This window comes from Peromyscus leucopus, chromosome 5 (genome assembly GCF_004664715.2).
Source record: "Peromyscus leucopus breed LL Stock chromosome 5, UCI_PerLeu_2.1, whole genome shotgun sequence".
NCBI classification, from domain to species: Eukaryota; Metazoa; Chordata; class Mammalia; order Rodentia; family Cricetidae; genus Peromyscus; species Peromyscus leucopus.
Window position 1 is genome coordinate 126771645 of NC_051067.1, and position 27608 is coordinate 126799252.

Below are 27608 nucleotides of genomic sequence, written 5' to 3' on the forward strand. Positions count from 1 at the left end.
AACTATATAAACTTCAAGTTGATTAAAACCTAGTTTTTTCAGCCTCAAATTTTTTTATAAGCAAATATTTATACAAATTTTAGAACAACCATTTCTACAAAGGTCACATCTGTCCTTGGACATAATACTCATAATTTGCTTTTAGAACAAACTCAAAGTAAGGGTTGGACTTCAGGCTTCCCAGATGCGCTGCTTCAAGTAGGTCCTTCACCTCTGGCAAGTATTCGCTGAGCTGGATGCCTGCAAACAAGAGACACGGTCACTTACAATTTCAGAGACTCCCCAGTGGATGAGAGGCTGGTGGTGGTCACTGAGCTAACAGGCCCCACACTGGAGCCTCCTCCCAGTCCCAGTGCCCTCCCTCTGACAACAACCTTTCAGAGCCACCTGCAGGCCCTCACTGGTCAAGCAGCCACTCCAGGTGAGGTCTGCAGTGGAGTCTGCACCTTTCGTTTTCTACCATTTAAGACGCCTTTAATGCCAGCCCTCAGCACTCAGGAGGCAGAGGCAGGCAGATCTGAGTTTGAGAACAGCCTGGTCTACAGAGCGAGTTCTAGTTCCAGGACAGTCAGGGCTACAGAGAAAAACTGTCTCAAAAAGCCAAAAGACATTTCTTCAATGTGGAAGTTTTCAACTAATAGTTATTTCTGTGTTGTCCTATTTGGGGAATAATGTAGCAGAAATAGTGCCACAGAGCTGGCCACGATACTGTAAAGGTGTCACAGTTTAACCTGGGTGCATCCTTCCAGCACTCAGCGTGCTGAGGGAGGAGGGTCCCTTGAGCCTGAAAGCCCAAGTCCAGTCTGGGCAGCACAGCAAGACTCTGTCCCAAAGAAATGAAATCACACATACTGTAGCATTTCAACTCAAGTCAGAGACTAGAAGGATAGTGGGGTCAGAAAAGCCAGGAAGCACCAACCAACGGACTATTGAGCCACAGCAATTACAACAGAGCATGTAACCCCATTTGACAAAGAAAATGGGTCAAAAATTTTGCATGAATAAGAGCATATAATCTGTTATATTACTAAAAGGTTCTCTAGTTTAAAGGAAGATATCCTTGAGAGGAGTCACTTGTCCAGTAAAAATATTCTTGAAGCAGTCAGCACCATCTTTTTCTATTTGTTATAATGATTAGTTGAATAATTCTGCAACATCAAAAAACAAAGGTCTACTTTGTGCCAGGTAGGGGCAGGCATGTTTTATGTAGATTAAATGATATATCTTGCATGCATATGCATAGCAAATGTTGGAGTCATGTAAATGCCACACCAATGAATACAACTCTTATTCATTCTGTAGGATCACTGGACTTAGGATACATGTCATTGTATGTTCCTCAAATATAGCATCTCTAAATATGAAAGGATCTGCTAGAGGTAGGTTAGCTGGTCTGCACACTACCTGGACCTGGCATCCTGTGTTTTGATCTAACAGATTTGTGTTTGTTTTTTGTCAAAACAAGGTTTCTCTGTGTAGTCCTGGCTGTCCTGGAACTTGCTCTGAAGACCAGGCTGGGTGTCAACTCAAGAGATCCACCTGCCCCTGCCTCCCATGTGCTGGGATTAAAGGCATGCACTACCACCGAGTATTTTATCTAATAATTCTTAAGAATCAGACCTGTTTCTGTGTATGAACTGTACTGTCCTTTGTGTCTTTTCCAACATTCTTCATGTCTTAAGCTCCCAGTATATGAAAGACAGAAGTCTCTTTTTGAGATAGATTCATCTTTCCCAAAGAGTACCATATTTGAGCCCTTTTCAGCAAATGGAATTTTTTGTTGTTGTTTTGGTTTTCTGAGACAGGGTTTCTGTGTGTAACAGTCCTAGCTGTCTGGAACTCACTTTGTAGACCAGGTTGGCCTCGAACTCAGAAATCTGCCTGCCTCTGCTTCCTGAATGCTGGGATTAAAGGTGTGAGCCACAAATGGTATTTCTCTCACAGAACATAGTCATAAAACATATTTATTTTTATTTCTAAATTGAATGTTAGTCTTAATGTCTAAAATGGATGTGTATATAAATATCTTGAAATTTCACTTTTTAAAAGATTTTATATGTGAATATTTTGCTTGCATGTCTGTGTGTGCACGTGTGTCCTGTGTCCTCAGAGGCCAGGTGTCCTATTCCCTAGAAATGGAATTACAGATAGTTGTGAGCCACTATGTGGGTGCTTGGAATCAAACTCAGCTCCTCTGGAAGAACAGCAAGTGCTCTTAACTGTTTTAGCCATCTCTCCAGTCCCAATTTGTAATTTAATACATTTTCTTTAAAAATATCTATTTATGTTTATTTATTTTATTGTTTTATGTGTATGAGTGCTTTGCTGGCAAGTATGGATGTATACCACATGTGTGCCTGATGCCTGCACGGGTGAATAGGACTCAGATTCCCTGGGACTGGAGTTACAGACAGTTGCAAGTCACCATGTGGGTGCTGGAACTGAAGAGATGTTCTTAGCTGATGAGCCAACTCTCCAGCACTGTCACACTTCTCAGTGTGTGTATGTGTCAAGGTCCGATGACAACTTGGGGAGCTGACTGCACCTTTCACCATATGGCTCATGGTGATTGAATTCAGGACCTCAGGCTTGGTCTAAGTGTCTTTACCTGCTGAGATGCTCAGCAGCCTTTGTTTTTATTTCATGTGTATGTGTTTGTGCCATGTGTGTGCAGGTGACTGTGGAGGCAAGAGAGGGTTCTGTTTACTAAGGAACTGGAGTTACAGGCAGTTGTGAGCTGCCTGACAGGGGACTTTTGCTGTTACAACCAGAGTCTGTGTCATCGCTGGAGACCTGCACCTTACCCTGGTCCCCCAGTGCGGGAGAGTAGAAAAGCAGCCTCACTGAGAACAAGCTCCACCCTGTACGTGGTCTCGTTCCATCTGACCTTCTGTCCCATGTCATGCTGGCAACACCCAATTCCCATGGTACGTATTCAAAACCAAGAGCAACATTCCATTTCTTTCTTTCTTCTTCTTTTTGTTTTTGTTATTTTTGTTTTTCAAGATAGGGTTTCTCTGTATAATAGCCCTGGCTGTCCTGGAACTCACTCTGTAGACCAGCCTGGCCTTGAACTCAAAGAGATCCACCTGCCTCTGCCTCCCGAGTGCTGGGATTAAAGGCATGTGCCACCACTTCTGGCTGCAACATTTAATTTGTAACAGTTAATAAACCACTTACCGTCTTTTATAAGTTTCTGCAAGATCTTCACAAATACACTGTCTTTAGATACTTCGATTGGATCATCTTTACCATCTGAACCGGACCAGCTAGAAAAGAAAATGATGAGGGAAACTGAATCATCGTGGCAGCTGAGACAAATGGTTTTTGTTTGCTACTGTGGCTTTCTCCTGATGGCCGCGGGATAGAGTGTCAAGTTCTGTGATCCTGCTTCAAGTTATCAAAATAATAGATTCTAAATGTGGGACACATCCCAATCTGTTTTGACTTAACTACACTGGCAGCAGATGCCATCACAACCACCACATCACACAAGTTTAAAAAGGCTTTTTTTGGGACGGGGGTGGGGGTGGGGCATAGCATTTTGCTATGTAGTGCAGGCTGGCCCTAATCTCTTGATCCTCATGCCTCACCTCTCAGTGCTAGAATTACAGGTGTGTATCATTATACCCAGCGTGAGGCATCTTTCTGAAGAAAATGCTTCAAGTAACAAATCTAGTCAGCATCCTAAAATGCTGTCTGTCTTTCTGAGCACAGTAGTAGAAACAATTTTCAGCAAATTCTGTCTTTCTTGACATGAACTCACCCCAACAAGGTGAAGAAGAGTGGCTTGCTTTCCAGTGGACATGAACACACAGCACTGCTTTCCAGTGCTAAAGGTATACAAGCCACAGGCAACCTAAACTCGATTAGAAGCCAGGACAGAGGCTGGCAAGAGAGCTCAGTGGGCAAACAGACTTGCCCTGCAAGTCTGACGACCCAAGTTTGACACCTGGTCAAGGTGGGTGGAAGGAGAGAACTCATTCCAGAAAGTGATTCCCTGACCTCTATATGTGTGTTGTGGCCTGTGTGCGCGCGCGCGTGTGCGCGCGCGCACACACACACACACACACACACACACACACACACACACACACACACACACACACACGGTTTTAAAAAATTTTAAACAAGGACAGGGAGTTCTCATCAAAATATACCTATATCGTGGCTCCCAATTGTCTGTAATTCTAATTTGGAGGGGATGAACACCTTCTGACCTCTGTGGGAAGCATGCATGTGTTGCACAGACACACACATTCAGCAAAACACTCATAAACTAAATAATTAAAAAAAAAAAAAAAAAAAAAAGAGCCGAGTGTTGGTGGCGTACACCTTTAATCCCAGCACTTGGGAGGCAGAGGCAGGTGGATCTCTGTGAGTTTGAAGCTAGCCTGGTCTACAGAGCAAGATCCAGGACAGACAGGGCTATACAGGGCTTCAAAAAACAAAACAAAACAAAACAAAAGAGTAAGATTACCAATGAAACGGGCTGGAGAAATGGCTTAGAGGTTAAGAGCACTAGCTGCTCTTCCAGAGGTCCTGAGTTCAATTCCCAGCAACCACATGGTGGCTCACAACCATCTGTAATAAAGTCTGGTGCCCTCTTCTGGTCATACATGCTGTATACATAATAAATAAGTAAATCTTTAAAAAAAACAAGACAAAACAAAACAAAACAAAAAAAAAAAAAGATTACCAATGCAACTACTACTATGCTCAAAGCATGCTGAAACACCAGAAGCATATAAGCCCATCTTGTGCACCAAGTTCCAGTTCTGACGGGAGCAGTTCCGGCCCATGGACCTGGCACCCAAACAAGGACTTACTCATCTCTCTGAAGTGCTCTGCACAGGATCTCCAGCTTCAGCTCATCGATGCTCACGTCTTCCTCCTTCACAGCAAAACAGAACAACCCCATTAAAGCTAGGCTTTAAAACTAAAATGTACATTTAAATTTAATTATATTAACCCATAGTTAACACTGTTGTTCTGCATTAATTCATAACCACCACCACCAGCTGTAAAATTTTTTATGTATATGAATATTTTGCTTGTATGTATGTTAAGTGCACTGTATGTGTGCAGGATGCCCTGGGAGGCCAGCCACCATGCCCCCTAGACAGAGTGATTTCTTACCTCATCAATATATTCCAACAAGTCCAAGGCTTTCTTAAAATCGTACTCATTGGCTCTTCTGTTCTCCTCACAGATGTACAGCTGCAACAAGTCCCCAGGTAGAAAATTACCCAAGAAAGTTGAGAAAGAAAATAAGTCACTGATTTCTTTCATATAATCTGAGCCTATTTTTGTAGCCAAGAACAATGTCACATTTGGGAACTATATTCTGGCTACAGCAAATTGTCTAACAATGCATATTCTAAACCAGAAATTAATTTCTATAATGGGACATATGTTTTTTTTTTTTTGTTTTTATTTTTGGTTTTTCAAGACAGGGTTTCTCTGTGTAGCTTTGTGCCTTTTCTGGAACTCATTTTGGAGACCAGGCTGGCCTGGAACTCACAGAGATCTGCCTGGCTCTACCTCCCAAGTGCTGGGATTAAAGGCATGCGCCACCACCGCCTGGCTGTTCTTTTTAAAAAACCCCAGAAAATGTATATTCTGAGATTAAGAAGATACTGCAAGCTTTTCATCAGGCTTTCATGTATAATCTTTGACATAAATTCTTGTTCCTGGGCTCACAGGGGACTCAGTGCATGGCTTTTGGAATGCTACTCTTTCAAATGGCTTTAAAAACTACAACCTAGCATACAGCTGGGCTTAGTGGTCAGTACCTGCCTAGCATTGAGGCCCTGGGTTCCAACGCTCAACACTGTAAAGAAGTAAACCAACACTTCCTGTGTGATCCAGTCTCCCTGGTGAGTTAGATGTTAGATAACTGTACATGTTCCCCAAAATCCTGCCATCTTTTTTTTTTTTTTTTTTTTTTTTGTTTTTCGAGACAGGGTTTCTCTGCGTAGCTTTGCGCCTTTCCTGGAGCTCACTTGGTAGCCCAGGCTGGCCTCGAACTCACAGAGATCCGCCTGGCTCTGCCTCCCAAGTGCTGGGATTAAAGGCGTGCGCCACCACCGCCCAGCCAATCCTGCCATCTTTTAATCAATATGAATTTTTCCTATCTTCCTTTGCTAACAACTATATGTAATAGGACAAATTTCATTTTTAAGAACAGCATATAATCCTTTAACAATATAAAAAATCTTTTATAAATAACCTATCTCCTAGTTTTCATTGTCACACAGGCTTAAACCTAATACTTTGTAAAATCCCTTTGTCTCCACTTTTGAAACCGGAGAGTAGCATTTAAATAGATGATGTGTCTGAGCAAGACTGGCACCATACTTTCCTTCTTAGTGACAAATAAAATACTGGTACTTACAGCCTACATTTTAGATCTCTCAAGTAAATGCTCTCCCAGCAGAGAGCACTATTCGGAAGCTCAGTTGTCCACAGTGGCCTACACTCAAGACTCTGGACTGCTTGCTTTCCTTTAACTACAATTAGAGCACACTCGGTGAGACGCCCGAGAGGAGGAGGAAGACTGTGCACGCAACACCAGATGCTCATCTGCTGCAACCTAGATGTTCTGGTCTTGCCTTGGATTATTTGGTTGCCAGGAAACAGGTGAAGGTGGTACCGGAAGCCTGTGTATCTTTGCTAACTAGAGTCTGCAGAGTAACATCTAGGGGGATAGTTACCTCACAGCACACACTCCTATTCTGAGAAAGCAAACTACCATGATTCCTACTAGTCCCCCATGAATGAGCACCTGGAGAGCCTGGGGAGCCGCATCCTGCTAATTCTGCCTGCTCCTAATAGCTTTTCTAGGGGAAAGGTCTCTGGCAGGTGGGAGGAGGGAAAAAGATCCTGTTGGAAGCTCCCCAGTATGGCCTAGAAAGCTCAGGCTTGTTGAGTGTGGAAACAGGACAAGGCCGTGACATACACAACACTTACACTGATGAGCTGGGGTGCAGTCAACACAGGCATCGCACTAAGACTCAGCTGTCTCTCGGTCAGAAGCTGCTCTGGCAGGGTCTCCTGGTGTAGCAGGAAGCGCTCTTGCTCAGCCATTGCTGGTGGTCAACAACAGACAATGATGAGATTTTCATTTCTGCTATCATCAATCAAATGCAAATTAAAAACAAACAACTCTAAAGGCAAGTCATTGCTACCCCAGAGTCTCCAGATGTTATGTCTTTGTTTATTCTTCACTGCTAACAACGTATTTACTGTTTGATCCAAGGCCTATACATGACCACACTAGCAGAAAGCGGATGCGGAGAGAGAAAGCTACTTAGGTACTTCTGGAGGTCGGAGGCCCAGCTGCGGGCCCACTTTAGAGCATCTCAGTGGAAGAGCATGGCAGTATCACTCAGAAACCACAATACAGCAGAAGAAAAACAAAACCTGGGTTTTTTTCTATGTGCACTCATGTATTAATGGATAAGAATACCTGGGATGAAGTGCCAGGCTTCTGCATGTTACAGATTCTCTGCCCTGTGCACTGGGCTGCTGGAGAAGAGAGGATGGACTGCTGTCTGTCCACCACAGCAATCACAATAGGCAAAGGCCGAAGAGCACAGCATTTCTACTCACACACACAGCAGCAGTGTTCCACAAATTGCCAGTGGGCAAAACACAACCAAAATCACAGTAGTTACTTCAGGAGGTGGAACCTCCAATCCAACACAACCCCTCTTTCCCCATAATTTAAAATTTCCCATAGGAATTACTCATAGAACCAAATTTTATTTATTTAATTTTGAGACCCAGATCTGCCATCTTCTACTTCTTGAGTGCTAGGATTAAAGGCGTGAACAACCACATCTAGCTCTTTCAGTTTTTTTTTTTTTTTTTTTTTTTTTGAGACAGGTCTCATATATCCCAGGCCTTCAGTTTACTATGTAGCCAAGAGTGGCTTTAAAAGTCCAGCTCTTCTGCTTTAGCCTCCAAGGTGCAGTGATCATAGGTGTATGCCACCATGCCTGGCTTTCCTTGTCCACCCACGCCTTTGCTATCACAGGGATGCTGCAGGCATCATGGCATTGAAATTCTAAGTGCTTCAATATCTTCAGTATGTATTTCTAACCAAAAGGGCACACCTTTAATCCTAGCATTCAGGAGTCAGAGACAGGTGAATCTCTTGAGTTTGAGGCCAGCCTGGTCTACAGAGTGAGTTCCTGGAGAGCCAGGGCAACACAGAGAACCCTGTCTTGGGAAAAAACGAAAAAACAAACAAACAATAACAAAAAACAAACAAACTTGCTGTGGGATGTCTTTCTGTGTGCTGTGAGTATGTGTGGGTCCCATTGGATAATAAATAAAACTGTGTTGGCCTATGGCAAGAAAGCTTACAGCCAGGCTCAAAATCCAAGCAAAGATAGAGAGGGAAGAAGGGCAGATGCAGGAGAGATGCCAGCCACTGCCAAAGGAGCAACAAGATGTCAGCAGACTGGTAATGTTATGGCCACGTGGCAACATATATATTAAAAGGAATCATTAATTTAAGATGAAAGAGCTGGCTAGCAAGAAGCTGAAACCATAGGCCATACAGTTTGTAATTAATATAAGCCTCTGAGTAATTATTTTATAAGTGGCTGTGGGACCAGTGGGTGGGGGAGATTCATCCGGACTGATGGGCAAGGCAGGTTCAGAGAAATTTACAGCTACAATAACAGAATAAGGACATCTAATCACAAGCAGTATTAAGTCTACAGAAGTTAAGAAGCTTATGGTAATATAATCTAATATTAAATATGCTCATTCATAGCATTCAGGAGACTGATGTGAGAGGGCTATAAGTTCAAGGCCAACCTGGGCTTCATAGTGAAACCCTATTTCAAGAAAAAAAAAAAAAAATAGTTCAAATTTTCCTAGTTGTTCCCAAAATATTCATTACAGTTATTTGGTTGAAGGATGACCAATCAAAGGCGTTAATTTGGTGACCAAGTGCCATGGCTCCTTTCATCTAAAACAGTTTGCTCTTTTGTCTTCACATTACTATGACGAGTCCAGGCTAACCAAGTGTACAATGCCGTATTCCCTCGTGATGAGATGCAGATGCAGGCTAAGCTCTGGCAAACGGATACGTGGGATGACATACATGACCATGTCACAGCGCTTCTGAAGTGTGGAACATGGGCTTGTCTTATCGGAGAGGTCCGTGTATGGACACTGAAACACAGGATTATCTTTTCCTCAAGCCCTCAACTCAACGGTTTAGCTTTTGTATGTGTAGAAACCAGAGGTTGACACTGGATGTCTTCTGCAATTGCTATGCCTTCTTTTTTTAGATAGGGTCTCTTAAAAAAATTGGAGCACCCTCATTTGGCTAGACTGGTTGGCCAGCAAGCCCCAGGGATCCTCGTTTCCTACCCAGCAGAATAATAATGGTATTGATGATTCCAAGCACATGTCTGAATGATGAAGTATGAACGTTGAGTAAATAAGCAACAGCATTCCTACAGGTGTGGAATGCCTACAGGTGGTCATAGTGCAACTGACCCATGTGCCTTCTCATTCTGATTCCTTCTTACCTTCAATTTTCTCTTGCAGCGTGTCCTCTGAAAGGTCTGAAGCTAATGCAGCCAGTTTACTCAAGCCAAGAAGGGTTTTTTTCTTTGCAAAGTAACGAGTTTCTGAGTTTGCCAAACCGAGCAGTGTCATATGAGCCTCCAATGAACAAAACAAGAAAGTCACAAGAGGCTCCTGGAGGCGCTCAGCAACTACCAAACCCATTTCTTCTCTAAGAGGTCTGAAAGAAGACATGCTGGTAAGCAGTAAACCTACCTGGGATCAGTGCCAAAGCACTAAGCAATACACGTCAAACTCTCAAGCGAACACTGGCAAGCACTGGAAAGGAAGAATTAAAAAATACCCACTCCATAACATCTGTGTATTCACTTAGCACTCTGTTACTAGCACAACTTTAATTTGTACCGTTTTTCACTTGTAAGTTGAGTTTTGCACATATGTGTACTAGTTTTGCACATGCACATATGTGTATATGCAGGCCAGAAATGTTTGGTGTCTATCAGTTGCTCTCTGATTTCTCTTATGAGGCAGGAGCTCTCACTGAACGTGGAGCTCATAAACTAGGTAAGGCTGGCTGTCCAGTGAGCTCCCGGGATCTGCCTGTCTCTGTCTTTCCAGTATGAGATTGTATGTGTGCGCTGCAGGCCTGGCTCTTCACATGGGTTCTCAGGATCCTAACTCAGGTTCTTACATTTGTGTAGCAAGCACTTTACTGACTGAGCCACCTTCCTAGATCCCATGATTTGAATTTTCATTACAAGTGATTAATAAGAAAAGACTGGGGCTGGAGACATGGCTCAGAGGTTAAGAGCACTGGCTGCTGGTTGCTCTTCCAGAGGTCCTGAGTTCAATTCCCAGCAAACACACGGTGGCTCACAACCATCTATAATGAGATTTGGTGCCCTCTTCTGGTCTGCAGGCATACGTGTGGACAGAATACTGTATACATAATAAATAAATAAACTTCCAAAAAAAAAAAAAAAGACCAATGACTTTTATGTAAAATAAAATATCTGTAATGTTAAAAATTGTAATAGACCAAGTACAGTGACCTACATTTGAAGTATGAGAAGTAAGACAATACCATTGCAACGATGTGAGAATACAGGAGGTATGCTGGTGAGATTTTTGTCAACTTGACACAAACCTAGATGTAGCTGGGAAGAAGGAGTCTTAACTGAGTGATTACCTCTCTCAGAATGGCCTGTGGGCATGTCTGTTGGGGATATTTTCTCTACTGCTAATTGATGTAGGAGGGCCCATTGTGGGCAGTACTATGCTGGCCAGATGGGCTTGGGCTATATAAACAAGGTAGCTGAATGGGAGCCTGAAGAGAAAGAAGCCAGTAAACAACTTTCCTCTACGGTTCCTGCCTCTGCTTCTGTTTGAGTTTCTGTCTCAACTCCCTTCAACGATCACTGTGATTCTGGGATATGTAAGCCAAATAAGCCCTTCCTCCGCTAAGCTGTTCTTGGTCACAGTGTTTATCACTCCATCAGAAAGTAAATTTGGACAGGAAGCACATGTGTTAACAATCCATTCATAGCTTGTTTTAATAAAAAAAAATTGTATGTTGGCACATCTTAACTATATCTATATATTCATAGAATGCAAGATGAAGTTTAAATAGATACATACAATAAGAAAGGTAAATAAGGCTAATTAACATATCTATACCATAAGAACTTATATTTGAGAGTCTGAGATGGCTTATCAGATAAACACACTTGGCACCTCGCCTCACCATCTGAGTTTAATCCCTAGAATCTTTGGGAAAGAACTAACTTCAAGTTGTCTTCTGACCTCTCCCCACCCCTACCCAGTGCTCATGCATATGCACACACACAAAATGATGTAAGAGGATTTTAAGTCAGATATGGTGGCATATATTTTTAATCCCAGCACTCAGCAGGTAGAAACAAGTAGATCCTTGTGACTGGTCTATATAGTGAACACCAGGTCAGCTAGAGCTACAAAGTGAGGCCCTGTCTCCAGCGAGAAAAGAAAAAAAATCCAGGCTGCATGGATATAAACAATACTTTAATTACTAAGACTCAGATTAATTAAAAATACTTAAACTGCATAACCAGCTGCTTCTCATAACCAAACCGTCTTACCTTTTCTAATTCTTGACTATTAATTTCATGTAACCAGCTGAGATGCTCATGGGCTTGCAAAAAATTTGCCAACTGTCCATGTTGAGAAATGGGCTGAGATAATAGTTTGCCCCGCTTTCCTTTTTCCAGGTACCAACGAAAGAGAAAGTCTGAAAAATTCTACAAAGAATACAGTAAGAATGTATCAAGTTAGTAAGACAGCTTTAAAATATAAAACACTAAGTAAGTCCCTTTCAAAGACCTCCTGGGAGAAATCTTCACATTTTTATTTTACATTTGTTATTTGTGTATGTGTGTGCCCTTGTATGTGCCATGGTGTACATGTGGAGGTCAGAGGACAACTTGAGGAATGTCTGTTCTCCTACCATGGAGGTTCTGGAGCTCTAACTCAGGTCAGCAGGCCTGGCACTAAGCCACCTTGCAGTTCCCCGAATAGAATCTTTTAGCAAGTAATTCTTGTATTCTAAGAATACTCGTGTTGGGGCTGGAGAGGTGGCTCAGCATTTCAATCACTGGCTGCTCTTACAGAGGAACCGGGTACAATTTCCAGCTCCCACACAGCGGCTCACAACTCCAAATCCTGGTGACCCAACATCCTCTTCTGGCTTCCTTTAGCACTGGGCAGGCATGTGGTATATAGACATACATGCAGGCAAACATCCACATACATTTGATTAAAAAGCAAAACAAAACAAAACATGTGTTCCATACAGTTAGTGTCTATCCCACATGGACAATGCATTCTTACTCCTGAATCTCTCTTGACAAACCTCGACTGGCTCAGCAGGGATCCTAAGAAGCAACGGTATGAGGCCTAGAAAGATGATTCAGCAGTGAAGAGCACTTGTTGCTCTTGCAGAAGACCTGGATTTGGTTCTCAGAACCACATGATGGCTCACAACCACCAATAACTATAGTTCCGGGGGATCTGATGTCCTCTTCTGACCTCCTCAGGTACCAGGCATGCATGTGTTGTACACATATTTGCGTGCAGGCAAAACACTCATAAACATAAAAGAAATTAAGCAAGAAAGAAAGGAAGAAAAAAAAGAAAAATTCCCATTGGCATCAGTGTTAATAACGGTAGACTGGCACACACTGGCCTTCATGAGAGCTGACTGCCAAATGTCGCTTTTGGAACTTAATTACATTAAAACTTGTTTTCAGCTGGGCACAGTGGCTTTACTCCAGCACTTCAGAGGGAATGGCAGGCTTAGTCTACAAAAGGAATTCCAGGTCAGACAGGAAAGAGATCCTATCTTGGAAAACAAAACCAAACCTGTTTTCCTCAGGCACACTGGTCATACATACCTCAAGCCATTGACAGCCACTTACAACCAGTGGTTCCCTTTTTGGATAACACAAATATCTCAGTCATCACATGGAGTTCTATCAACAGCACCAAGAGGTGACACCCTAGAATGTCACCCTAAAGTGGAGTCCTATACAGATAACTAAATGAGCCAGTTGCCAAAATGCAATCCAGAGAAGCCCAAATGTCATGGGGTCTGGTGGTCCCCATATGGCATGCACCAAGTGTTGGGATGCTGGGAAGAATGACTGGAAAGCAGCAGTAAAGGAGGAGACTTGCCCAGGACAAAAAGAGCATCTCTTTCTAGTCTTTTCAAATACATCTAAAACTCAACTAAAATATTATATGATGTACAAAGCAGAAAAGCCTCATTGGCAATGTAAAAAGCAGGCAGCTGAAGCCAATCGGAGAATGACCAGACTGTGATGTCACAACAGGACTCCAAAGGAATTACTAAACACATTAAAGAAAAAGGACAAAACCAAGCGGTGGTGGCATATGACTTTAATCCCAACACTTCAGAGATAAAAGCAGGAAGTGTCTGCTCGAAAGACAATGTAACGTGCAAATCTGCCATCTTCCTATCTAAATCATTCTTCACCTCAAAACCAAAACAGCATTCTGGAAAGGAAACCTCAGACAGTGTGGTATGTTTACAAGCCCCCTGACACACACATCAGTGTGGTTACCTGGTCAGCGAACTGGGTCATGTAGCGCTGGAGTCGGGCCTGGTTGTCTGTCTGTTCACACATCTGTACCAGGATATCAAAGTCGCAGTATTTCTCTGCCAGAGAAGCTGCCCATGGATACTGGCCTAGTGTGACTTCAGGAGAAAGAACAAATGATATAACATAAACTATGTCCATTACTGATCCATCTGAACTTTCCGAAGAGGGAAACACAGCCCTGGATCCAGCATTACCTCCCCAGGTGAGATTCCCATCACTCACTAGAACAAACTTTCCGGACTCTGAACATGAAAGAAAACTGCTTTCTGCTCAGCAGCCACATTGGGCCACCTGTGCCCTTCACCAACCACTGCTAGGCTCTGTTCTAAGACCAGTTGCTCATGTGAAGGCCTGAGGGGCTGAGTTTGTTTGTTTTGACTCGGCCTCTCAAGTGCTAGGAAATGCCACCAAGCTCAGCATGCTGAACTCAATGACCAAGGGCATCTCCACAGCTTAACTTCCTGATTTTTTTTTCCCCAGTCAATTGAACCTCCTACGGTATTTGTACCAGAATAAGTAATTTTAAAAAGCTGGATATCGTGAATACGGGAAGCTATTCGAGTGTGCCTGGCTCTGTCTCTGTTCTCAGGTAGATAACTCTGCATGGACCGCACTGGGTGAGTTCTCCGACCTCCACCTGTCTTGCAGCCCACAGCCATTTCCAATCCAGACACTCACGAAGCGGAGAGAGGAGGTCCGATCTCTTCTGCAGGTATTCCACTTCCAGATTGCTGTATCTTTCTTGGTCACTGGATTTCTCTAGAGACTTCAGCTGGGAAACGTAACTGTCCAGAAAGCAGTCAATCAGTGCCACCAGCTGCTCCATTACAATGCTCCGGAGGTTGCTATCAGCTTGAGGGTACACCATCTGCAGGATGATCCCATGCTGGCGCATGATTGCTGTGCGGATACCGGACGGACCACTTGTAGCTGTAAAGTCCACAAAGTAACTTCCTAAGAAAGAGTTCCATGATGGAAAGGGAAAAGACCAACTGCCTAAAAATCAGGTTACCTCACTATTCTGGGAAAACAAAGCAGTGTTCAGGTGATGCCTGTTCATGCCCTGGTGAACCCCATCTTTCTTCTCAGTGGAGATTTCCTTATCACAGGTCCATGTGATTCTTCTTCCTACTCAATTCTTTTAATGCTATTCTACTTACTCTGTGACATGAATATAACATACAGCCTGTTTCTCCAAAGCCAGCATCTGTTTCTATGAAGGACTTGGTACTAAAACCTAACAGATGCATCATAAATCCACTCAGATAAAGAAATAACAGGGTGGGATCAATAAATACACTCAAGGGACCTAGTGAGTCTAGAGATGTCACTTGACTGTCCCTAGGGACTAACACAACATCTCACATGCCAGACCAATAGGAACATGCTCCGAACAGCTGTCAACACTCCAGCATGGTACCTGTCCACGGCACATACTCTGGTTCCTCCCCTAGTGGTTCTTCCCGACTGTACATGGAGCTTCTGTTTAGGCGATAATGAGTGGCAGCCTGTAGCATGTCCTGGGAAAATGAAATGCATCATCACACATTGGAAGCAATAGGCTGTTGTTAATGCCATAATTCAGTTAATTTCTTTCTGTGGGATGCTGTGTCTAAGGAAGACCCGCAATACCAGCCTACCAATAAGAAAAACATTCAGCACTTGAGGGTTCTGCCTTCAAAAATTTGTTTTATTCCATAATTTAACTTCATTTTGGAAAACTATGATAACCAAAGCAGGAAAAAAAAAAAAAGAACACTATAAAGTCTAATAGGTAAAACTGAATGAAACCCCTTAGGTAATAATTTAAGAAACAAATTTTGAGTAATTAAAGAATAGAAGGCAGATGTGGTATGTGTTTACCCCAGGTAACTAGAAGGCTGAGGCTGAAACATGAGTTCAATGCTAGAGAAATGAATGGATTTTGATAGCTACATTAACACCAATATCTGCAACGATATAAGAGAGAAAAGTTTCCTCAAAGAAAAACTTTACCAAGCAGAAAAAGATTACAGAAACTCATTAGTATGCACAAAGGAAATACTCAGAAATTTCATCAGTTCATAAAAATATAAGCTGTTCTAGCTTTTCGAACTTGACAAACAGTTGTAACCTCACTAGATCAGGGAACATGGAGCAGGCATAATAAGATAACCACTTTCTTGTCCCTCCCTATATTGGACTGTGGTTTGTTGACATCACTGTTGTGGTGTGGTACCTTGAGGACTGTATTGACATGGATCGCCACCTCTGCCCACTCCTGAGAGTCCAACGCAACATCACGCAGGACTTGTTCCTCATGCTCCAACAGGCACTCGCAGATAGTGTCCACCTGGGACACCTGAGGGCAGACAGAGTCACAGTCATCAGACTCTTAGAGATAATGGATCCCACCTGGTAAGCTGTGTCTTCCCATCACTCACCAGACATTAATATATTGATTTTATGATGAAAGCAGATGTAAGACCAAAAAAGCCTTCAACTTTTTACAAACAGTTATTGTCCTTTTAGGTAATAAAAGGAACCTAGAGATGATTTATAGTACACTAGAAGATGTGTGTAGCTTGTATCTTACACCATTTTATTTACAGGACTTTTAGATTTAGGGGGTCTATAGGGCGGGGGATCTGAAACAAGTTCTCAGCATACATCAAGGATGACTATAACAAAAGCAAACAAAAGGCTACATGCTCTTACCCCCAGTCTTCAGTGGTAGCAAACACAGCTCCTATGCTGTCCCAACACAGCCTATCTCTGAGTAGTTGGTACTACTTCCCCCCACGCCCCCAGGACAAGGTTTCTCTGGGTAACAGTCCTGGCTGTCCTGAAACTGCTTTTGTAGACCAGGCTGGCCTCAAACTCAGAGATCCGCCTACCTCTGCCTCCTGAGTGCTGGGATTAAAGGTGTGCGCCACCACCACCTGGCTAGCTAATACTACTTTTATGAAGCCTTGAGTGGTCCCGGGCCTCTTCCCACAGTGAGTCAATGGCAAGGTGGGGGCTGCACCTCCAGGAGCAAGCCTATTGTTCTTTTACTTTCTATAAGGGCTACCAAAGCAGAACCCTCTCTCTACGGCTGAGCCGAGCAACCATCTCTTCTTAAAAAATAGCACCCTTTAGGAATATGATGTTGCTACTTGCAAGTGGACAGGAGAAAAGTAGTGCTCCAGGAGGGGTGAGGGGAGGGGATGGTCATGAGACATAGGGAGTCAGCTGCACAGAAGCTTGGCCTTGGGCCAGTGAGACGACTCAGCAGGTAAAGGTGCCTCCTGCCATGCCGTATGGCAAGTTTGATCCCTGGGACCCGCATGGTGGAAGGAGAGAACGCCTTAAGTTGTCCTCTAACCTCCACATATATGCCATTATGTGTTGCATGTGCACACTTGCACACACACACACACACAAATGAGTAAAAACAAACAATTTGTTCTTTTTTAAAGAAGCTGGTCTTTGACAAAGGGGAAATGCCAACATGCCGGAGAGCAGCTACTCTGACCTTCTACCTGCTCAGTGCCCCAACTCTTCACCCCAGCAGCAAGCTAGGGGTCCAGGAGCCTACTGAACAAGAACAGCTTCCTGTGCTGGTCACACAGGAGCTGGAGAGACAAGGGAAAGGGGGAATCTCTTTCTCAGTCAACCATATGCCCCTCTTACAGGGCAAACAGTAAACAAGAGACACTGAGTAATAGGATTCATAAAGCAGGGAGTCCAAGTCAACATTTCAGTGAGGTCCTTTAACACTCTGCCCTGCCAGGGATGTCCACACACGGCACAGTGTGACGAAGACACAGGACGACAAGAACGAGGGTGTATCTGACCTCTCGAAAGAAGACATCAGCAGGAGTCAGGCTGGATGGGACCTCACACTCCCTCTTGTTCAGGGCGAGCAGGATAGCTGCATTCACCAGGTCAGGCAGCCGAGAGTGATGATTTTTGAGTGTGATGGCAGCTGACAGCTTTTCTGCATGTTCACAGAGCAGCAGTCGGGTAGTCATGGGCGTCCCTCTGATTGGATAAGAGCTCAGACGTCTGAACAAGCCGACCTCACCAAAACAAACAAACAAACAAACAAACAAACAAAACAAGCACGTGTTCATAGAAAGCACTCATAGAAAATGTGGCCACATCCTCCTAGGAGCTTCCCTGCCATAGGCCACCTCTGGCTGCCACTGTTCCCAATGTGTACAAGGTATGCTCATACAGCACCCACACAGGGAAACGCAGAGGTTCTTGTCAGTCACCTCACCGTTACTATCCATGGCTATTACAGTTCTCAAAGCACTGTTTAGATATCATAATGATCAAATGGCTTTTCTGATTTGTACCAGTGACCCATCCTGGATCACAGACCTTTGGGAAATGGAAACTTGAATTTTTGTTTTGTTTTGTTTTTTGAGACAGGGTTTCTTTGTGTAGCCTTGGCTGTCCTGGAAATATCTCTGTAGAACTCATAGAGGTTCATCTGCCTCTGCCTCCCGAGTGCTGGGATTAAAGGTGTGCGTAGGCCACCACTGCCCAGCCTGGCTTATTCTCACAGAAAAAGTTACAGTTCCATGATTTGAATTCAAAATCTCCTCTTCTCTCACAGGTCACCAGGGAGTGCTCAGGGGAGCACTTTGAGTGCGGCTGCAGCTGTGCACTAAGATCATCCAGCCACACACCAGGACCACAGCCACAGTCTAGCATGGCTTCCTTCTCCATTCAGGAGAGGGTGGCTGCAAATACAGAAGTACTTCTTTAGAGCACTTGGTTGTATATGTGTCCTGGCTAGGAAGGCAAATGCTACCTGCTCAGTGACAAAGCTATGGAGATGAGCTGGGCATGACTCTTTTGGGTCTCTGTTTGAGGATAGCCTGATCTACACAGTGAATTCTAGGCCAGACAGATTTATACAGCGAAACCCTATTTTAAAAAACAAAACGAAACTCCCCTTCAAGTCACAGAAAAGGAAACGCAAACACAAAAGGCACCACAGAATCGGGTCTGCACAGAAAGCTAGAGCTGTTGGCTTCCACCTTGCCGTGTGCCCACACCCTGGTTGTCTGTGGCTTCTGATAAGCAGTGTATCCACGTCTGTCACTAGCTCTCAGCACACAGCTTTGCAGTGTGACTTTGGCCCCCTCCCCAAGCCCTTCCATCTGGTCAATGCCAAGGTCCTCCCAACAATATAGAACCAATGTACAAAAACACAAAAATCTAGTTTCTACACAAAAGCATAAAGAACATCTGTATGAAATTGTTTGTACAAAATGCTGGATTCAGGCTGGTGAGACATCTCATTGGGAAAATGCACAAGCCACTAAAACTGACACCTGGGTTGGATCTCCAGGAAGAAAGGACTCTCAAAAGTTGTCCTTTGACATCCACATGTGTGCCAGGGCCCTGGAACTGTTTACTGCTGCATCAGTATACAATCCAGGTCCCTCCAAGGACATACCCAGAGGGCAGGGGTATCTCACCGGGCTAGAATGCCAGGCCCACCCCTTAGCCCAGTGCTGATGCTTACTTGGTGAAGGAAGTCCACCAAGAGACAGTGGGCTTTCATCTTGTCCTCCAGCTGGTGCAGAATGATCAGTGACGTGTTGCTCAGCCCAGGGGCCTCTGTCAGAACACAGCAGCAAGGAACACACACAAAGCCAGTTTAGAACAGTAGCTGCTAGAAAGTAACAGGTTAAGAGGATCTAGAGGGAGAGGAGCACCAATCCTTAAAAAACTTAGAGCACTCCAAGAGTTTTAGAACGGGGTAGATAAAAAACGTAGTTAAGCACTCCAAGAGTTTTAGAACGGGATAGATAAAAACTTAGTTAAGCACTCCAAGAGTTTTAGAACGGGATAGATAGAAAACTTAGTTAAGCACTCCAAGAGTTTTAGAACAGGATAGATAAAAAACTTAGTTAAGCACTCCAAGAGTTTTAGAACGGGATAGACAACCCAGTGGTGGTTCACATTTGTAATCTCACCTCTTGGTAAGCTGAGGCAGGAGACTGCTGAGTTCAAGGATAACCTGGGCTACAGAGTAAGTACCAGGACATCCTAGACTACCAAATGAGACCTTGCCTCAAAAGAGTTTTTAAATTCCGAGGAAATCCTAGTGGGTTACTTACTTAAAACAAAAGGATCCCCTGGTTTTGCCACTGTATGGTTTGGCTCCAAGAAGACAGCAAGGGAACAACTGTCTGTAAGGCTCAGCTGACCTGCCTGAAACGGGACCTTTGTGCAGAGACTTGTAGCTGAGACACTTTCTGGTAACTGGGAATGCAGAGTAGCCCAAGGGAGTAGTGTACATACACACACACACACACACACACACACACACACACACACACACACACACACACTCATTCTACCAGTTCTGTTCCTCTAGAGAACCCTGACCAAAACGAACACCAAGTTCTTTTTTTTTTTTTTTCCTGGTTTTTCGAGACAGGGTTTCTCTGTGTAGTTTTGGTGCCTGTCTTGGATCTCGCTCTATAGACCAGGCTGGCCTCGAACTCACAGAGATCCGCCTGGCTCTGCCTCCCAAGTGCTGGAATTAAAGGCGTGCACCACCACTGCCCGGCAGGTTCTTTTAGAAATAAAATGCTGAAAATCACAAGGACTTGTTTCAATGTCCTCTCAGGCTCTACCCTCTCTAACTGACAAACAGGGCCATCTGTTCTAGGGCCCTTTTCAAAATGTGCTGAGTGAGTGATCACTGAACGCAGAAACAAGTATTCCCATCTGCTCTGTATTAATTCCTCCGTTGTAATAAATCAGTCGGCTTACCCTGGGGGACTGACTCTGCCCACCGTGGGTCAGAGGCCGGGTAGTCATCCACCAGGTCCATGCTGATCTGAGTCACAGCCTTGTCTAACTCCGAGTCCGAATCCAAGTCAGAGTGAGAGGAAAACAGCTCATCAGCCATCATCTGAGCACGGCCCAAATCTTTCCTGCAGTAAAATGGGAACACAAAGGTACAACGGAGGTAAACACTCTCCAACTCAGCACAGAAAAGCTAACTATGAGGTTACAAACCACATGTACAGCTTTAGTCCAAAGGACTGTTGACAAGACTTACCTCCTTACACAGAAGAAAGTTTCTGTGTGGCTATGGCTTCAGCAATGCAATACTCTGAATATTTCTGGCGGGCCAGGCACTCGACAATGGCTAAGACTGAAACCAGCCCTAGGCTTTAAAGTCACAGCGCCAGGAGTCAGAGCACAGAACAGCAGCGGCACGCACAGGCAAGGACTCAGGACAGCAACGGTGATGGAGCATATTGCTAACTTGACAGGCTCTAGAATCACCTTAAGACACATCTCTGGATGGTTCTAGTTTGAGGTAAAGGTTCATCCGATTGCCAGGCTGAATAAATGACGGAATCGGAATGGAACTGTGTAAGCCCATTCACTGTACTGCTTCCTGACTGCAGATGCAATGTGACCAGCTACTGTCCTGCTGCCATGCCTCCCCTGGGATGCAAAAGCTGCTTCTTGTCAGATACTTGGTCACAGCAATGAGAAGAGTAACTAACACAGCACCAAGCACAAGGAAGGACACCAAAGTCATCAGAGGGCACGGGAAACTCTCTGCAGGAAGAGGCCAAGGAGAATGATGAGGGTATCAGCCACTCAGAGCATGCTCTGCCGGTCAGCAAGGAAGCCATATTGGACATGAAAAACAGGTCTTCTAGGAAAGGGAGTCTGGGGGAAAAGTTCCAGAGCAACAGCCTGAGGGACAGTGAGCCCTAAACAGAGGACTCTTCTAAATGGGGCAGACACGAGAAAATAACCAGACACCAATAAGGCCAACAGGAAGGTAAACGTAGCCCTACATTGAGAAGGAACGAAACAGATGAAACCCACAGCCCACAGACTGTGGTTAAGGACTGTACAAACCCTGGGAAGAGGCTGTGAGGCAGTGGAGATGCAGAAAAGGTAACAACACCAACAAGCCCATGGCTGTTAGTGCGAACAGGAAGGAGAGGCATGAAAGTGTTCCCTAGAACCTCCAGAGGATGCACAGCCCTACTCACCCTGTAATGTTGGATACGAGTCCCAAAGCCAGAGTTGGTGGTAACTTGTTTTGGTAGCCACAAGAAATCAAAATAAAGACTACAGTTGCTGGGTCTATTATCATGTACACTTAACAGAATTGTCACTGAAGAGACATATGTGCAAGATGAAATGCCAATCTTTCTAGTCAGATTGAACCAATCATACAATAAACAAGGTTGTAAAGCATTCCGGTTTAGTGGTGCCCCCATCTGGACAGGACAGGGAGTGCAGCAGATCATTAGCAAGGCAGTCTTAGACTGACAAGCTTAGAATCGAATACTATACTTCAGTGAATGAGCAGCCACCCTGTACCACTGAATGGAATGTCAGGTCAGGACCTAAGAACTTGGCAGTAGAGGCAGCAAATGCTAAAAAAATCATTTCTTCAAAACCAAGATGTGCTAGGCAAACTATTGATCCTTCACTCTTCTCAACCACACACAAGGGAAGAAACAGTGCCAGAATTAGGAACTATCTTGTCCAAAGCCTTACAGCTCTGGGAAGAGGCAGACTCAGCAAGGCTTGACCACGATTTTCCCAAGTGTCTATTTAAATGAGAAACGACTCTGCTGATGAAGGAAAGTATGTAATAGGCATCAAACATGCTGATCATAAACTGAAACGTGAACCTGTCTGTGTCCATGACACCCCTGCTGTAGATTCATGTCCATAATACCTAGACCTCATGGTTCTAAGGGTGTTGTATCCCAAGCATACTCTAGTATTAGAAATCCTGCATTCCCCAAACAAGCCCAGATAGCCAGTGAGAGAGTGGAGTAGACAGGATGGTGTGCAGTTAAGTTCCAGAGGCTCTTTAGACAGATGACTCATCTGCTAAAGGTAAAGATACATGGTCAAGACAAAAATGGCTGAAATGATCTTGCAGTTTGAACAGCCAGGCTGAAGCTGGAATCAGTCTTACAACAGGTTGTAGGAATACTTGTACAAGACCTGACCAATAATTACAGAAGCTGTTTCCTTAACTCTCATGAACAAAACATTTGTATTTACATTTTTTTGAGTAGAGTAAAATAAAAACCAAACAATATGAAGTTAAAAAAATAGACAGTGCTTGAAAGTTTTATCTATTAAGTTTGACTCAGAGGCATTTGACAATGTTTGGAGACAATGTGGTTATAACAAGTAGGGGAAGGGCCATTGGCTTCTAGTGAGAAGAGGCCCGGGGTACTGCTCAATAGCTTGCAAGTCATCAGATGCCCCCAAATGGTCACCTGTCTCAAACGTCAACGAAGAGATCAGAAGCTACAGGAAGCAAAGAAGTAGCCAGCCAAGGTCCTAGAAATGTGAGGAGCCGGGGTACGAAACTGAAGTCTGGCCACAGCGATTCTTGGCTTAAGAACCACTGGCGCTGTGATGACTAAATCTCAACTAATGGGTAGGGGCTACCTTTTCATAACACCCACATAACTCCACCTGCAACTCATCTGCTGTGATGTTTTATGCGAGATTTTATCTGCCGTCTTTAGGGCTGCCAATTTTAAGGGTCACTGCTTCCCATGGAGGCTGGATTTAGATCTGATGCTCTCAACCTAGGTGGGGTGGGGCCTCTTACAGCCGCCACACTCAGATAGTCCCGGGTAAAACTCTAGCACTCAGAGTTCTTTGAAATGGCACACTACCACACTAGCTGTCACTACCCACCAGGGCACAGTAAGCATCAGTAAAATGGGTCCCATACAAAAGGAAACTGTGATTTACAAAATGTGCTGTGCCAGCTGAGCATAATGGGCATGCCTATAATCCCAGCACTAGAGAGGCAAGATAGGAGGACCAGCCTCGTTACACAGCCAGAACCATTAAAACAACAACAGTGGGGGCGGGGAGAGGCTGCTTAGGAGCAGCTGCTGTTCTTGCAGAGGACCTGGGTTTGGTTCCCATCACCCATTCCAGGTGCCTCACAATTGCCTGTATCTCCAGCTCTAGGGGATCTGATGTCCTTCTCTGGATTCAATGAACGAACACACACACACACACACACACACACACACACACCCCTACCTTAAAAAACCAACAGAAATGTGCTCTACCTGCAGTACTGTAGGAATGCAGCTTTAAGTAGTTTTGTCTTATCTTCATGGGCTACAGTTTCATTTTTTGTTGTGGTCTCAAAAACCATACTCTAGAAAACAAAACAAAAACCAAGCTCTTGCTTGCAGGTGAAGGCACAGAAATGTTTGTACGTGTTGAAGGAAGGTCCTGTGATAGAACACCCCCCCCACCCCCCCAGATCTGTTTGCTAACGACCAATCAAAGCCCTACAGAAAAGGCAGGTAACCCAGGGCCTGTTCATCACGGCCAGTGGAACTGTCTCAACTGTCCCTATACTTTCACAGTATGCATTGAGCGGATGGGGAATGACAGAGTGAAGCAGGACTAATGCAAACTAAGAAGAAACGTAACAGTACAAAACAAATTCAGGAACAGGCAGCAGTACTACTATAACCACGTGATCACAAACAGCAGTTCCAATACGTTACATGCTACAGAAACCGCCAAAGCAAGTTTTTTTGTTTAAATTTTTTGCTTTTATTTTATGTGTGTGTTTGACTGCACGCATATGTGTACACGTGTGTACACGTGTTTGGCCTGATGTACCCAGAGGCCAGAAGAGGACACAGGATCTCCTGGAACTGGAGTAACAGATGGTTGTGAGCCACTATGTGGGGGCTGGGAATTGAACCCAGGCCCTCCTCAAGAGCAACAAATGCTCTTGATTGTTTAGCCTTCTCTCCAGCACTCGTCTCTCCCTTTCTTTGAGACAGGGTCTCACTAGGTAGCCTTGGCTGGTCTGGAACTCTTTATGTAGATCAGAGTGACCTCTAACTCACAGAGATCCACCTGCCTCTGCCTCTCAAGAGCTGGGATTCCAACTGGCTTCTTTCACTTCAATTTTTAATTATGAAAATGTCTACACAAAGTCTATACATGGCAGCACATGTCTGTTATTCCAGTGCTTTGGAGACTGAGGTAAGAGGATCGTGAATTCAAGACCAGCCTGAGCTACACAGCAAAACTCTGTCTCAAAAGAAAAAAGTCTATGTATGACGATTACAGACATCAGACAAGCCAGTGTCTTATGGTAAACCAACTCAAATATGTGCACTTGTCATGCATTTCAGTGGAAGAAGACATTTATATTTTAGCAAATGTGAAAATATTCTTTGAAAACATTTTTATGTTACCAGCTTTGGAGTTTGTTGGAAGATAAATACAACTGGTTGTGTTAGCATCAAAATAATGTTTCTTTGGGTGGTGGTGGTGTACGCCTTTAATCCCAGCACTTGGGAGGCAGAGCTAGGTGGATCTCTGTGAGTTCGAGGCCAGCCTGATTACAGAGCAAGATCCAGGACAGGCTCCAAAGCTACACAGAGAAACCCTGTCTCAAAAAAACAAAAAACAAAATAACCAGTTTGTCTGAAAAAAATTATCTATATATTTCATATACTATTTAAATGAAAAAAAAATCCCTAAACAATATTCTTTTTAGCCTTCTGTGACTGAAATATTTTTTCTGTTTAAAAACCCCAAACTTACAGATAAAGTTACCTCAGGTTTCAAGATAATAGAAAGTTGGTTTTTGTTTGTTTGTTTTTTGAGACAGGATTTCTCTGCATACAGCCCTGGCCATCCTGGAACTCACTTTGTAGACCAGGCTGGCCACAAACTCTGCCTCCCAAGTGCTGGGACTAACCTTTCACACCTGATGAAAGTTGATTTCTTATTTATTTATGTTTAATCTCATTAAGCCTCTCAGACTTCATCTGCTGCAGTCACTGAGATGGCTCAGTGAATAGACACTTGCTGGGCAGGTTTGGCGACCTGGGTTTGACCCCCAGAGCCCAGGTAAGGTGGCATACAGGTCTGCCTAGCACAGATGGGGACAGGTCCTCAGGGTCTGGACAGTGAGACAAACTGCAGGATAAGCCTCATCACTTCCCAAGGGGACCACAGGAAAAACTACGCCAACAAGCACCTTCCCAAAGCTGCTGGACAGTGGGTGGACTGTCACTGTGCTGTCCTGGGCTCAGCGAACCATTCCAACACCCATCCTGCCATCGCGCTCCTAGGGAAGGTAAAGGAGAGGAGGAAGCGGACGTTGTTCCAAGACCTTGTTTTCAAACTGGTGACTTGGAAACAGCGACACACACATTCGGCTCAGAGATGCCGAGGACAAAGCAGAAGGAATGACTGAGGCCCACGAGCAGCTGTCCTGAGAAAGAGGACCTAGAGATGGGAGCAAGAGAACAAGAACTGACTTCACCCCAGCCTTTCTACGTTGCCTGCCTTTTCTTCTGGTGTGAAATGCCGATAAAGCAAACGCTAAGTGGTCTGTGGACCACCTTACCTCACTGCCCCGTCCACCAACTGAAGAGGCCAAAGACTCTTCCAGGTCCTCTGCTAATAGGGACACACTTTCCCTTGGAGTGACAGACACCAGACCACTGTTCCTAGAGAAAAGGATCGGAACACCGCCACAGGACCCAGCACCCAAAATGCCATCTCCTGAGAAAAAAAATACACAAAGATGCACAGAACAATTCCTCACATCTCTTACCCCAACTATCCCGATGACCTGTGTCCCTCCTCTTTTATGACACCTAAAATAAAACTGTTACAGCATAAATGTATTTAGTATAATTTAATTTAATTTACTTTCTTTGACCAGACTGGTTCAGGTTGGGAAGCTTATGCTATCACCCGCCTCAGCCCCCGGAGTCTATGCTCTACTTTGGCCTCAGCTTTTAAATTCCAAAAAAATCTCAAGACCCTGTTGCTACTCAATGAAGCAGACCGTCTTTGCATGTTAAAGACAGGAACAGCTGGGCTGCAGAGATGACTCCACATTGAAGCACTCGCTGCTTCTGCAAGTCTTAGTGACCTCACCGAGAGGCTCACAGCTTCCTGTGTCTCTAGGAGACTACACCCTCTTCTGGTCTCCACTGGCGTCCCTGTCCCTCATAAATAAAAATCTAAAAAAAAAACAAAACCAAACAACAAACAAAACCATTCAAAAAACAAAAACGACAAAACTTGTCCCTGCAAGAGAGGAGTGAGCAAAGCCCTCCTCAGTCCCTCCAAATTCTTCATTCTGTAAAACTCAGCATGGCAGCATCTCTGCCCTATGGTATCCTCTGGCTCCGTGCCTGATGGTCTTTTTCTATTGGGCCAATCCAGGCAGTAGCCAGCCTGCTCTGTGCCTTAGGAACAGCCCACAATACTGTCCCCCTGTGTGGACCACCACCCAGGCTCCCTCTGTGGCCTTGCCCAGGCCCTGTCCTCCGTACAGTCATAGTAGGGCTATACCTGGTCAGTATCTACTTGTCTGGTCTGCGTTTTAGGCCAGCTCCCCAGGATTCCTCCTGCCAGGGGTCCGGACAAACTAGCTTACGGAGTGTTAACTCAGAGTGAGCCATTCTCACAAACCAATACAAGCATGTACGTCTCTGCGTTAATTCTTACTTTCTTGTCTCTTCTGAGGAAAAAAAAAAATTTTGTACTAATTTTGCCTGTAAAGATAACAGCTTGTGTAAGTTCTACCCACAGATGTATCCATTCAGCACAGCTGTGAATACAGCTGCTGCAAACAGTACTAATATTTCTACCCGGCAGGTAGCAAACCAGAGGCAAAACGTGCAGTAAAAGAAGAGAAAAGGCCAAGAATGGCTAACGAGCTGGCCGAAGTGCGTGAGTTTAAGAATTACTTACTGAAGACTGTGTAATACTGGGGATGGACAGACACATACAGGGAGAACGAGAGACTCCACAAAGATACCACATGCATATGATTAACTAAATTTTTACGAAGGTGAAAATACAATTCAATGGAGAAAGAGCATCTTT

The 27608-nt window shown here is 44.3% G+C and overlaps 1 protein-coding gene across 1 annotated transcript in view; it reads right to left on the reverse strand.

The window, feature by feature from the left end:
* Nucleotides 1–27608, reverse strand: part of Nup133 (nucleoporin 133) — a 48995-nt gene continuing 21387 nt past the window's right edge. The window contains exons 11-26 of the mRNA XM_028856351.2: nt 26113–26270; nt 23795–23886; nt 20475–20638; nt 19216–19310; nt 17528–17752; nt 15928–16050; nt 15130–15229; nt 14388–14639; nt 13671–13804; nt 11670–11828; nt 9555–9690; nt 6973–7091; nt 5140–5220; nt 4830–4894; nt 3181–3269; nt 1–240 (exon numbers count right to left, since the gene is read on the reverse strand). Of these exons, the coding sequence (XP_028712184.1) occupies nt 104–240; nt 3181–3269; nt 4830–4894; nt 5140–5220; nt 6973–7091; nt 9555–9690; nt 11670–11828; nt 13671–13804; nt 14388–14639; nt 15130–15229; nt 15928–16050; nt 17528–17752; nt 19216–19310; nt 20475–20638; nt 23795–23886; nt 26113–26270 (2129 nt within the window). The 3' untranslated portion in view covers nt 1–103. The remainder of the gene's footprint in view (nt 241–3180; nt 3270–4829; nt 4895–5139; nt 5221–6972; nt 7092–9554; nt 9691–11669; nt 11829–13670; nt 13805–14387; nt 14640–15129; nt 15230–15927; nt 16051–17527; nt 17753–19215; nt 19311–20474; nt 20639–23794; nt 23887–26112; nt 26271–27608) is intronic.